At 43.9% G+C, this 14,075-nt stretch overlaps 2 protein-coding genes across 20 annotated transcripts in view; one reads left to right on the plus strand and one right to left on the minus strand.

Annotated features, from left to right (window-relative positions):
- DNAH3 (dynein axonemal heavy chain 3) overlaps window positions 1–1,585 on the plus strand; it is a 179,718-nt gene extending 178,133 nt beyond the window's left edge. Inside the window, exon 60 of one of the 2 annotated variants that reach the window (XR_016226146.1) lies at window positions 1,206–1,342. Coding sequence is in view for 1 of the 2 variants with exons in the window: in XM_051847854.3 (XP_051703814.3) it covers window positions 1,206–1,559 (354 nt within the window). In the remaining variant the exon portion in view is untranslated. Of the gene's footprint in view, window positions 1–1,205 lie in introns of both variants that reach the window. The other variant, XM_051847854.3, reaches the window with a different exon arrangement.
- Window positions 1,586–5,333: 3,748 nt separating this feature from the next.
- LYRM1 (LYR motif containing 1) overlaps window positions 5,334–14,075 on the minus strand; it is a 28,503-nt gene continuing 19,761 nt past the window's right edge. For all 18 annotated transcript variants that reach the window (XM_089321594.1, XM_089321588.1, XM_089321590.1 and 15 more), the window contains 3 exons: window positions 12,976–13,134; window positions 8,201–8,293; window positions 5,334–6,281 (listed from right to left, as the gene is read on the minus strand). In XM_089321594.1, the coding sequence (XP_089177720.1) occupies window positions 6,165–6,281; window positions 8,201–8,293; window positions 12,976–13,134 (369 nt within the window). In that variant the 3' untranslated portion in view covers window positions 5,334–6,164. The remainder of the gene's footprint in view (window positions 6,282–8,200; window positions 8,294–12,975; window positions 13,135–14,075) is intronic.

The following is a 14,075-nucleotide window of genomic DNA, read 5'->3' on the forward strand; positions in this document are numbered from 1 at the left end:
GTTGGTATACATGCCATAATTAGTATGGCTTACAGAGGCTTCAAAAAGCTATTCCCTGCAGAAATAGAGGATTCCCAAGACTTTGTTTTTGTATATATAAAAAGGAATCTTTCCAGAGAAAACTACCACCATTGTACCAAAAAAAAAAAAAAAAAAAAAAGGCATCTACCCATGCTATCTATTCAACATGGTAGACTCTTCCTCTAGAATGCTAGTGCCTTCAGGTAGTCCTTTGCTTGGAGTAAGGTCAAAGGAAAAGACAACATTCAAATTATCACTCTGTCTGCATATGGAGAGGAAGGTAAAATGGACTATAGTCCAGTTTTCTAGGTTTTTTAAATTCTGTGTATCCTTTGAGATCTAGTCCAGAGATCACAAACTGGTTGGCCAAGGTCTTAATTTAGTTTATGAATGATCTTGATGGGACTTGGAGGACTATGTTCAGACAAAGTGAATACCATAATAAAACTAAATAACTAAGAGACTCTAAAACACACCTATCAAAATCAACAGAAGAGTCTGTAGGGTAATGGATATTGAGTAAAAATACAAAAATTGGGGGAGGCATTTGGCATAATAGTAAATACATGCTTGGGATACCAAATACGCACTTGGGATTGTCTTACTCCAGCCCATTGTCTGCATTTACCTGAAGGAATTTTAGTATATGAATGCTTGAATCTAGATAGTAATATGCTGGAACTCACTCACACAGCTCATCAGAGACACTTTTTGTATTTCTAGGAATTTTTTGAGCTGGCTGTGGGTTAGTGGTTTGAAATCAAACACAATAGAAGCCTTTTATACCTCAGAATTCGACAGAAACCACAAGTCAAGGCTTTCTTTCCCCTACTCCCATCCCCAGCCTGCCTCTGAATATGAATCTAACCCCTCACTTTATAGATCAGATCCAGAAAGGGAGGGGTTTGTGCAAGGTCACTAGGTAGTTATAGTGAATGTAGCCTCCTGGCTCCTATAGCACATTTTTGTGCCTGCCTTATAGAGGGGCAGCATGACGACTAGGGATCAGAGCTGGCCTGTGAATGGCAGCCAGAGATATTATCACAGAAGCTCCACTGTCCTTGGAGATGCATTCTGGCAGAAGTAGACATTGCAGCCAGGTTGCACTTTGGGTATCAGAGGATTCCAAACTCCTAATACTGCCCTTTGCAGGCAACGGAACTCATAGCTTTCCACTCTTCCAGGTAACCACACAAGAAACTGTCATGGAGAATAACCCAGAAGATGGGGCCTACATAAAAGGGCTCTTCCTAGAAGGTGCTCGTTGGGACAGGAAAACAATGCAGATTGGAGAGTCTCTCCCCAAAATCCTCTATGACCCATTGCCTATCATTTGGCTGAAACCTGGGAAGAGTGCATTGTTTCTGCATCAGAACATTTACGTGTGTCCTGTCTACAAAACTAGTGCCCGGAGGGGCACCCTGTCTACCACTGGCCACTCCACCAACTACGTCCTCTCAATTGAGCTCCCTACAGATCTGCCGCAGAAGCACTGGATAAACCGTGGGGTGGCCTCACTGTGCCAGCTGGATAACTGATGCCTTTTGTCTCAAAATGAATAGTAAAAAGCATTTCATTTTCCACTACAGCCTCACTTTCTTTTCCTGAGAGTCACATGATATGATGATGATGACAATGATGAATACATTGGTAGACCAACTGCTGTGAGCCAGGTATTTCACGGCGGCCCTATAAAGTGGGGGTCGTCATTATTATCCTTATTTTATGGCTATAGAAAAAGTGATACAAGAAGGTAAGCAATTCTCCCAAAGCAAGTAGCTACCAAAGTAGAATTTAACACTGGCAGTGGCATTATTCAACTTAGAGTGTAGTCGTTTGGCTCAGCTCCCCTGTGATAAGTTTCTTCCTATTAATTGTCACAGTATTTCAGTCACTTCCTAGTCTAGCTACATGGACTAATGGCAAAAAGCTTAGGCCATGCTGATTTGTGATACACTGTGGAAGTACTTCTCACAACATGCTTATGCAGTAGGTATTATCATGATCTCCAAAATGCAAAAATGGAGATTTGAAAAATTAAGTACCATTTTACAACTAATCAGTGGTGGCACTGGGTGGGACCCAGTTGCTTTTCTGTTAACCCACACAGATGGGCTGTCATTTCAGGAAGAAAGGAGAGGTAAGAGAGGCATATTTGTTGTATGCATACTGTGTTAGCATTTGTGTCAGCATGCCTTTAGATAGCTCAGTTCATCCTGTGTTGGGAATGGCTGTCTCGCCCTCTGGAGGCTCAAAGCAACTAAGCAACTTGCTTAAGATCCCCTACCTCCGTCTGATTCCAGAGCCAGGTTTTGAACTGAGATCTGTCTGGCTCTTGAACTCGTGCATTTTTCGCTGCCACATGCTGCCTTCCTGCCAAAGCCTTGGCTATGTTGTGATGCAGAATCTTAGAAGAGATATGTAGCTCCAACTACGCAACCGAGTCCAAGAACTTTTCAGTCCCTGGGGCCAGCTGGAAGAGAATCCTGAGGGAGATAAAAATCAACCGCTCGATGAGTTACTTCTCTGCTGTCTGTCTCGCTCCAGGTGGCTTCTTTCAGGGCATGCCATTGGTCCCCTCACAGCTGAACAGCCATGAGGCTATCTGAGAGTCAGTGTGCCTGCCCCAGCTTTTCTGCCTTGAAGAAATTTCTTCAAGGAGAAATGTCTCGACTGAGGGTCTCTAATTTTTTTCCTAAATGTGGGAAGCTTCTGTGAACCAAATAAACATATTCAGAGACCTTTACTTTCAGTTTCCTCGTGGTGCCTTCTGACTGAAGGCTCTGAATTCTGAGATTAGCAAACCATCCAAGTGATCCTAGAGATAAAGCGGAAGAAGTTCTTCTAGTCTTGCTGGGGCCATGAAAATACAGTAAGGAGGAGCCAGTCTCCTTCAGCTCGAAGTAGGTAGCTTAATAGTTATTTTTTTTTAAATAATTTTTAAAATATTTAGTTAATTAGTTATTTTACAGAAAGAGGACAGAGAGAGAGAGAGAGAGCTCTTCCATCCACTATTTCATTCCCCCAAATGGCAGCAATGACAGCCTATGCCAGTCTAAAGGCAGGAGCCAGGAGCTTCTTCAGGTTTTCCCACATGGATGCAGGGACCCAAGCACTTGGGCCATCTTCTGCTGCTTTCTCAGGTGCATTAGCAGGGAGCTGGATCAGAAGTGGAACAGCTGGGATTGAACCGACACCCATAAGAGATGTTGATATTGCATTACCCTCTGTGCCACAAAGCTGGCCCCTATTTTTTTCCTTCTAGAAATAAACAACATTTTCCGATGGGGTTAAAGAAATCAAAACGAACAGATAACTGGGACTGGCACACTGTTCCAAGTAAGACTATTAGTCACATGAGATGGAAAGATGGTTGGGACCCCATATCTCTGAATTTTGGACTGGTAGGTAAGTCATATTGCAAGCTATAAAAGAGCTGGCAGTGAGGGGGTTGCTAAGAGAACAACCGAATTTTAATTACAGTTCTCTAACCCCAGCTCCAGCAACAAAAAGCTGAGTGAGGCAGGGAGTGTCTGTATTCTTCCTCAGGGGTCAAGGGACAGAATGTTTTCGTATGATGGATTGAATTTTTGTAATTTAAAAAATTCCCTCTGCTTTGAAGAGATTGCCCTACATTTAAGGTCATTTTCTGCTGGGGCCAATGTGGTAATGTCTCCTCCTGGGAAAAAGCAATATGCTCTTCAGAAATCATGGGGAGTTAGAGGCTGGAGTCCTGGGGCAGAGATGGCCAGAAATCAGCTTGGTGAGACACTGCAGGCTTTGCCTATAAATAGCTCAGCAGATGACATCAGACAAACCTTGTCACCAAGCTATTCCTTGCTCTTTACAAATCTAGCTGTTGGGTAAACAGTTGTGCTCAGTCCTTGTCAGCACTGGAAGAAAATTGCATTGACAGAGGGACTGTAGGGAAGGCAGGTTCTACCTTTTAAAGACAGAAGATGGGGATTTTATAGTTTGGAGGAAAACACAGAGTGGGAGTGGTGGCACAATAGTTTTTAAGATGCTGGCTGGAATGCTGCATCCTGAGTCCCCACTCTGGCTTTCAGTCCAGCTTCCTGGTGATGTGTATCCTGGGAGGCAGCAAATGACAGCTCCCGTGCTTGGGTCTCTGCCCCCCATGTGGGACAGGGATGGCATTCTGGGATTCTGGCTTCACCCTGGCCCGGCTCTACATATTGTGGGCTTTTTATTGTTCTGCTGTGCAAATATATATAAATAAAAAAAAAAAACTTTTAAAAACCAGGTTATATGAAAGGTTTGGTAGTAAATTAACTGTATTTTTGTGTGAGAGTATATACATCTTTGCAAAGGGAGTATATAAAACTCATATTTAGGTAGGATCACTGACATATAGAAGATATTGAAAGGCTGGCTAGCAATTAGATGGACCTCCACCATGGAGGAGTTTGGGTAAGAAGGGTGACTACTCCTCTTAGTAGAGTGAAGCAAACATTGCACCTTGAGGGAGGAGCGTTTGGTGCAGCTGTTGAGATGTGTCTTGAGCCACCTGCATCCCATGTCAGAATGCCTGGGTTCCAGTCCCAGCTCCATTTCTGATCCAGCTTCTTGATATTTTGCACCCTGGGATGCAACAGGTGATGGCTCAAGTAGTTAGGTCCCTGCACTCACATGGGAGATCCAGATAGAATTCCTAGCTCCTGGCTTCAGCCTGGCCTACCCCCAGCCCTTTTTTGGCATTTGGGAAGTGCACCAGTAGATGGAGATAACTGTCTCTCTGCCTTTCAAATAAATTTAAAATGCTATCTTGAGTTACTTAGAAAGGCACCATTGTGGAGATGGGCAAGCCATATCTCACCCTGTCCAGCACAACCAGTTTTTCCTCCTGTGCAGGAACAGATCACTGTTTCACTCCCGACCACCAGATAAAGTCATTGGTTTGCGTTCACAGAACCTATATTACATGGGAAATACTTAACTTTAAATATTAGAATCATCTGTAGGCAGAAAAATGCTTCCATTAAAAGATGGGCTGGAAGTGGAGTAGCTGAAGAAGCAGATTCATGCCTTCCAGTTCAAACAAGGCTGGGATATGTGCTCATATTTACATTTACATCTCTGTCTCTTCACCAAAGGCCTACAGCTCCATTTGTGTTAACTGCATATGCTGTTGCTCCGCTGACAACAGTATATTTATTCTCCTTGTCATTGCCCAAACCCGGTAATATTTGCCCTGGCATTAAAAAAAGCATGCTCCCGTTTATACAAGTAGGATACAAGTGCTGCTTCTGAGAGTCCCAAGCCCATTTTGGAAAAGAAGACAAAGAGCAAAATTAATAGAGATTTGTCTTTATTGGTGATGCCCATCCTCTTTGGAGGTAAGAGGAAATGACACTGATGCACAAATGACTCGACAAGGGACTCTGACTCCATACATGCAGGGCTGTAAATTCTTTGTGTTTTGATCTATCTGTCTCACTTGTGTTTAGACATAATCTGAAAGCCAACTGGGGCCTTGTATTTTTAATTATGTTAAGGTAAAACATTCAGAATGAATGCAGTATGAGTTTCAAGTGAGCTTTACAGATCTTAAGTGCATCTTTAAGATAACCATATGCAATTTAACTATGACATGTACTTTTCTTTATGTGTATGGGGGAGGAATGGTTCATATAAAAATTCTTTGAGAAACTACAGTCAATTCAGTGATGCCCCTTTTAAGGGGAATCAAAGAGCACACTCAGAAAACCCTACTTTTACGCAAATCTTTAACTTGGAAAAAAAAAAAGTTTAAAAACATTCCGAGGGTGGCATGCAGTTTTATAGCAGTCATGAGGACTTTCAGCAGTTTGCATCAGCTGGTCTGTCGGTGAACAGCATTCCCGTGAGAAGCTCCATCACTCTCATCCTTCCTCCCACAGGACTTAGTCTTATCTCCAACAGTGTTTTCAGGGCGCTTAAGGCCCCTGACCTCCAGGTTAATGTCATCCACTCAGGCAGCAAGACTCTGACAAACTCTATGGATGTATAATAAGCACAAAGTTTTACACATCTTAAGAAGACACTTGGATTTTTGCCCCTGGTTAAGGAGATGGGTTTTGACATCTGGTTTACATTCAAGATCATGTTGGCTCATCATTCTCAGAAATAAACTTCCTTCTGGATTAGGAAACTTCATCATAAGACTTGAGATACACTGGTTTGGAGAGTTTCCTCAGTTTCTCTTGGCTTCGAAGTCCCCGGCCTCGAAGGGAGGTGAGGCCCATTGGAGGTAGGTGAATCTGAATAATAAGAATGACGGTGATATTAAAGATTATATCCATTGCAGAATCTTACATTGTTCACTGTGGATTTACTAAGTACCATAGATTTACCACACTAAATCTATACTGACTCATTAATCTTCATGGTTTTTGCCCAAATTAAGTCTTACAATCTCACATAAATCACTCCACTATTTATAGATAAGAAAATAGAGGCTCAGAAAAGTTAAATAACTTGCAAATTAAGTGTTGGAACCAGGATTTGAACCCAGACCTATCATGCCGGAGCATGTGCTCTTCTTTGTTAATTGCCTAAAATAGAAAATAACCACAGATCATACAGCAGCAAGGGATTCCGGTGAAGGAGGAGGGTGGGGGGAAGAGGGTAGATACAAAGATGTTCAGTGCATAGTGGAAAATTGGGTCCAACCTAAATGCCTACTAATAGAGAGCTAGTTAAATCACGGCTGTGGGGGCTGGCATGGTGGCACAGCAGGTTCAGCTGCCATCTGTGACGCCAGCATCCCATATGAGGTCAGTGTGAATACTGGCTGCTCCACTTCCAATCCAGCTCCTTGCTCATGTGCCTGGGAAAGCAGCGGCAGATGGCCCAAGGGCTTGGGACTCTGTACCTGTGTGAGAGAGCTGGATGGAGTTCCAGGCTCCTGGTCTTGGCCTGGGCTAGCCCTGGCTGTTGTAGCCATTTGAGGAGTGAAGCAACAATGGAAGATCTCTCTCTCTTTCTCTGTCTTTAACTCTTTCATATAAAGAAATCTTTTTAAAACAAATCATGGCTGTGGTAGTTAATTTCATGTATCAATCCTACAGGCCATGGGGTGCCACTCAACATTATTCCTGGTTGTGTCTGTGAGAGTGTTCCTGGCTGAGATTCGTGCTGGGAGTGGTCTCAGTGAAGTATGCAGACTGCCCTTCCCAAGGTGGATGGGCATCATCCAATCCACAAAGAGCCCAAATAGAACAAAAAGGCAGAGGAAGGAGGAGTTCTCCTTCTTGCTTCCTGCCTGCCTGTTTGAGCTGGGACATTTCATCTTGGACTGGGATTCTTAGCACTGCCTCCCCTGGTTCTCAGATCTTCAGACTCAGGCTGAATTACATTACTAGCTTTCTCCTGGGTCTCCACCCTGCAGATCATGGGACTTTGCAGCCTCCATAATCAGGGGAGCCAGTGCCTGATAATGTATCTCTTTTCATGTATCTAGCCATACCTCTATCTACATGCACGTTCTATCCTACTAGTCCTGCTTTTCTGAAGAACTCTAATACAATGGCAGTCTTAGAACAGAAAACAGTGCAGTCATTTTAAAAGATTGGGGTTGAACTACATACAAAGATGTCCAAAAGAGATGAAGTAAATAAGTAGGCAGTAAAAACAATATGTCCTGAATCCCATATATGTAAAGAAAAGACAAGTACATCAATACAGAAAACAAGAATAAAGGGATATATTACCAAGCTATTATGTTGCAGCAACATAATAAAGAACTGTTTTAGGAGGTCTTAGGGTTAAATATTGGCAATTTTACATGGTCCCATCTAATGGGCCTGGTGGTAACCTCCATAGGATGTTGACAATTTACTTTCTACTTTAAGCATTCCTTTAATATATGAACTTTTACTTTTTTTACAATAAAGAAAAAAATATTTTCATAAAAACTAAAACAGTCAAAAGAGAAAGTTATAAAAAAAAGCACAAGCTGGTTCTCCCTTCCATATGTGGCAAACCTATAGAAGTAGATGATATCAGGCATTCATTGACATCTTTGCTATGATGGGTTAGTGGCACACAGGGTGGCTTATTTCTAACATACCCTCTGTTGTGGTTCTGTGCTTCTTCACGAGCCCACTGGGTAGATTCTTGAAAATGATCAAGCTAATAGGACAAGTACCCACCACCTGTTAACTGGAGTCACACTTACTGGCCTTGGGTAAGGAATCTGGTAATGAAGTCCAATTTCAATCCTGGCTGTGCATTCATCTATACATTGTTTAATCAGGTCTGGGTCCGTGAGCTATTGAAAGGGGAAAATAAGTGAGGCTTTTAGCAATTTTCTGAGCATATGTGAGGTACAGGGATACATTCTCTTAAATTTTTTTTCCATTTATTAGTCAATAAATTAAATATTGATCACTGAAAAGTCAAATTCAATCTAATGTTAAAATTTACTGTAGTTTAAGCATTCAAAATTGTTGAAATAGGTACTACAAGCAAATGCTAAAAATAATTCCAAAAGGAGATAATGTAAAAACTGGATCTCCCTGTTGCCTGTGTCTCCAGTCCCCCCTCTAGAAACAAGTATCAGCAGTTTCTTGTGTGTTCCTCCAAGGCTATTCTAAGCACATAAGCACATATGTACATACAGAATTTTTTTTTTTTTACACAAATGATAGCTTACTTTGCTCTGAGCCTTTTTCACTAATGTAACTTGAAGCTTGTCTATATTCACATGCATACATATGCTTCATTCTTTCTAAAAACTATACCCAATTCCAACAAAAGGCCTTATAATTTAATCAATCTCTTACTAATAGGTTGTTTCCAATCTTTTGCCATTATAAACAGTTCTGCTATAGCTCCCTCTGAATTTTTTTTTTACTTTCATTCAAATATATCTGAAAGAGAACAGCTAAGACAAAGTATATAAGTTCATGCACTTTTAATTCTCACAGATATTCCCAAATTACACTCTAGAGTCTGTACCAATTTATATTCCTACCAACACTAAATGAGGATCTTCTTCAAACCCTCCCCACAATGATTAAACTTTAACCCAAGAGTTTCAGCAAGTGCTGTGCAAAAACCCCCTAAAAAACTGCAGAATGATCCACTTCTTAAACTGTAAATGCCTTGCTCATTAGAGAGAGGAACAAGACTTTTGAAACCCTGAAGTAGTCAAATTGTGGTAGTCCATTTTCAAGTACAGGATGAAAAGTCCATTTGGAAACAGAAAGCCGAGTAGGAGGATGGAAAGCAAATCAATACATGTCCTCAAAGTAGAGCTAGGATTACATCAGCACCAGATGACACCCACAGAGTCGTCTGGGTCCATGTGGCTTGGAAATTCTAAGGGCGTTCCTGCCCTATGGTGCCTCTTGGAGGGTAGGGGAGGAGTTCCAGGAACAGCAGTGCACAGAACCACAGCTGAGTCCCTTGGGGCAGGGGCTCAACTTCCTGACCCCTGTGTTTCTCAGAAACTATTGCTCGGCATTCCACATTGGGAATAATTTCCATGTTCCCTTTGGCCCACTGGGAGTCAGAGCAATTCATAAGATACCTTAGGATTATTAAGCTCTTAAGAGCAACTCAAATTACAAGAAACTGCTTATGGCCGGCGCCGCGGCTCACTAGGCTAATCCTCCGCCTTGCGGCGCCGGCACACCGGGTTCTAGTCCCGGTCGGGGCGCCGGATTCTGTCCCGGTTGCCCCTCTTCCAGGCCAGCTCTCTGCTGTGGCCTGAGAGTGCAGTGGAGGATGGCCCAAGTGCTTGGGCCCTGTACCCCATGGGAGACCAGGATAAGTACCTGGCTCCTTCCATCTGATCAGCGCGGTGCGCCGGCCACAGCGCGCTGGCCACGGTGGCCATTGGAGGGTGAACCAACGGCAGAGGGAGACCTTTCTCTCTGTCTCTCTCTCTCACTGTCCACTCTGCCTGTAAAAAAAAAAAAAAAAGAAAGAAAGAAAGAAAAAGAAAAGAAACTGCTTATATCTGTAGGAGGCATTGGGGAGAAAGGAAAAGGCCCTCCCAAAGATAAGGTTTATGGGGCTAGAGCTGCTGGGCTGCAGCTGTCCATCTGATAAAGCTTAGGCTACAGGACTCCAAAGTCAGTCATTCTTAGGCTATTTGCATGATTGTGCCATGTCCTCTACCACCTATGCTAATGGTAAAATTCTCTAAATGGACTCTCCTAAGCAACAGCATTTCTGAAAGTGTGATCTGATACTCTTTCTAATTCATGCTAAACCAAAGACATTTTAAAATTAAAAATCCATGTACTTCCTTCTTTCTGCCCCCCAGCAGGCACATAACACCCTCCCTGTGGCTCACCCCTTGGGCCAATACAAGCAGAGGCAAAGGAAGAATTACTTCAATAACAGAAAACCTGGAGAGTCAGTCAGGTGAGCTTGCAACATTTCACTGAGCACACACTAGGATATCCCCAGCACCAAGGCTGGACACTGTGGGGCCATGGTCTCTGCTTTCAACAGAAGCTATGCTGGTCAGAACAACTCTGATACATGAAGCAGCAGCAGAGGCACAACGACATGTAATCAATCAGTGTGGCAGTGACTGCCACAGCCTGCTAAAGAAATCCAGAAGAGGTGGCTACCATGGAGCTGGGAGTGGGGAGCAGAAAAATTAAGGGTTTCCTGGAGATGATCAGTGAATCAAAGTGTTTGTAAATGCTCATTAATTTAGTGACAACCACGAGCAGGTCCCATGGGATATACTGAAAAAGTATAAGACGGGCCGGCGCCGCGGCTCACTAGGCTAATCCTCCGCCTAGCGGCGCCGGCACACCGGGTTCTAGTCCCGGTCGGGGCGCCGGATTCTGTCCCGGTTGCCCCTCTTCCAGGCCAGCTCTCTGCTGTGGCCCGGGAGTGCAGTGGAGGATGGCCCAGGTGCTTGGGCCCTGCACCCCATGGGAGACCAGGAAAAGCACCTGGCTCCTGGCTCCTGCCATCGGATCGGTACGGTGCGCCGGCCGCAGCGGCCATTGGAGGGTGAACCAACGGCAAAGGAAGACCTTTCTCTCTGTCTCTCTCTCTCTCACTGTCCACTCTGCCTGTCAAAAAAAAAAAAAAAAAAAAAAAAAAGAAAAAGTATAAGACATTATCTGTGTACTCAAGGAACTGAAAATCTGGTTTGGTCAACATAAACGATACGAGGAAAAAGAAAATCAACTGCTTGAGGGGTCTCCACACTTTTTATCATCTCCTTCCAATAAAATTTTTCTGAGCCCACAACTCCCATATTATGTATTTATAAATATATTAATTTAGAAATTACAGATGCTTCTCAACTTAGGGTGGAGTTATGTCCCATTAAACTCATAGCAAGTTGAAAATACTGCTAGTCAATAAAGCATTTAATACTAGACAACTAACCCACCACACATCGTAGCTCAGCCCTGCCTACCTTGAACATGCTCGGAACACTTACATCACCCTACCGTCATGCAAAATCATCTAACACAAAGCCTGTTTATAACAGAGTGCCGAATACTTCAAAATTTATCGTTTCTACTAAATGCGTATCACTTTTGTACCAGCATAGAGTTGAGAAACTGTAAATCAAACCATCCTAAGTCAGGGACTGTATAAATAGACATTTTTAACAGATGAAGTACAAAAATAGAGATAGCAGTTTTATTTCTATTCTACAGTGGCTTGTTCAAGGACTCCATGGGGTACAGGCTCTCTAGTTTGGCAAGCATGGTCTATGCTAAGAGCAAGTCTGGAGAAGTTGGAGAAAGGTCAGCAGCATAGAGAGAAGCTTCAGCAATTCAGTCTTAAAAAGCAGGGAGGCTCCAGGGATCCCAAGAATGGGAAGGTACTATACATTAGGAGGGTTTCTTTGGAAGCATTTATCTCAACTATAATTTTATATTTCTTTCTGTTCAACTTTGAAATATCTTTGAAGGACTCTGTCTTGGCTTTATATCCTGGTGTGCAGCATGTGGTGGCCACTTAAATACTTGATGAGAACAAAGCCTTGCAGAGTGGTCACAGCAACTTTGAAAGACATGGGCATGCTGGGAGGGCAGGTGCTCGTGTAGAAAGCTCAGCTGTGCCGCGCTAAGGCCCTTCGGTGGCTGGCCAGTGGCTAAGGCTGAGTATTCAGATGTGAGAGCTGGGACCATAAGGCAGTGGCATGTTCCATGGCCTAGCACAGAGGGCAACCTTTGTTGCCAGCACAGTGGACCAAAAAGAAACAGAGTCAGGAGTCAGAGAGGGAAAAGCCATGACAATAAATTATTAGGAAGTTCCATGATGGGAATAAGATGGCACTGAATCCACTAATCAGTGAGAAGGAAGCTAATGAAAAAGTAGGCGCTGAAAGCCTCTTTCCATGCTAAGGCTAATGCCTTATGATTTGCTGGGATGGGTCAAATCTGGCTCCCTGGTGTCTGGGTGTGCAGTTCCATTACACTAGCTACTGTAAGGACTATTTTACTCAATTCTGTGGTCCCAGAGGGTGAGCTCACTCCGCTATCCAAGGAGGCTTGAGTTCAAGGCTAAGTTATAAAGGGAACCTTGTGTCTTAATCCTATTCTCTCCTTTCTGAATGGGTCTATATGTGGAGGCTCTGACTAGTTTATGAATTGAAAAAAGCATTTCACTGCGCACCTCCTGTGGGAGTGGCGGGCAGTGGGACAGTGTAAGGAATGGCTTCTCCTTGGAAAACTCATCTGCCTGACTCACGTCACCTGGCTTGTGGGGTCTGCTGAGGACACTGAGCTACTTACCGGCTGGACTGAAAGCTGGAACAAGAGAAGACAGTAACACAGGCTGCACTTGACTTCCCAGTGGCTGGACAAGCAAACCAGGCTTGCGCCTGCAGCCCCTTCCTGCCCCATGCTCTGCCACTGTCATTTGAGTTGCTGAGTCCTTTCAATGTAGGACAGGAAAGAAAGGAATAAACACCGTAAGAAACTCCCCCCTCCTTGCAATCTCCAATCGAAGCTGACTTACATTTTTGTTTTTCTGGAACAGCGTTCTGGCTTCATTTAGTATGTACTGTTTTTCCTTAATGGTGTCTTCCATCTGCCCTGATGCCGCCTGCCACTTCCTCGCGAGCCTGAAAATGCTGCGGTAGAGGCCAAGAACTTCTTGTCGTGTTGCTGTTGTCATCTTCAGACCCACCAAAATAGAAGAGGGAAAATTTGCATAAAAATGCAATTTGACAGAAGGCAGCTAGGCAGATGTACATTTTTTTAATCAAGATCTTTAATTAGTCTAGAAATAACTGCTCTTTCAGAACAGATCTGTTGGGCAGCACTGCCAGAGTACACCAGCTCTCTCTGAACTGGCGCTGTACGTCATCCCATGGTTGAAGGCCATTTCTACAAACATGTCAAAACCAAAAATCACGTTTAGCGTTCTTCAAACTGGCCTTTACAGAAGACTTTAGAAATGATGCTTTTCGTACGTACTCAGGTAAAATTACCTCACTAACCTGAGTGCCTAGGAGAAGGCAGGCACATTCTGGATAACCTAATTTGCTAGTTAAGTGAAAACAGGAATTTAATGCACAGGTTGTAAACTGAAGTGCCTCTGTGCCTGGCAGGCAACACAAATAAGGGAACCTGATGGATTAGGATGGTGGCCAACTAGATAAGACATGGTCCCTTAGAAGGGGACAATTGCTAGTCAGCTCTAGCTGACCAACTGTCACTATGTAGAAAGGAGAGACTAGGAATACCAGATATACCAAGAATCTAAGAGTAGGTGTGTTTTTTTTTTTTTTTTTTATTTTTTTTGACAGGCAGAGTGGACAGTGAGAGAGAGAGAGAGAGAAAGGTCTTCCTTTGCCGTTGGTTCACCCTCCAATGGCCGCCACGGCTGGCGCACCGCGCTGATCCGATGGCAGGAGCCAGGAGCCAGGTGCTTTTCCTGGTCTCCCATGGGGTGCAGGGCCCAAGCACCTGGGCCATCCTCCACTGTACTCCCGGGCCACAGCAGAGAGCTGGCCTGGAAGAGGGGCAACCGGGACAGAATCCGGCGCCCCGACCGGGACTAGAACCCGGTGTGCCGGCGCCGCTAGGCGGAGGATTAGCCTAGTGAGCCGCGGC

The sequence above is a fragment of the Oryctolagus cuniculus genome, chromosome 19 (genome assembly GCF_051225735.1).
Source record: "Oryctolagus cuniculus isolate XC-2025 breed Fujian yellow rabbit chromosome 19, ASM5122573v1, whole genome shotgun sequence".
Classification (NCBI taxonomy): Eukaryota; Metazoa; Chordata; class Mammalia; order Lagomorpha; family Leporidae; genus Oryctolagus; species Oryctolagus cuniculus.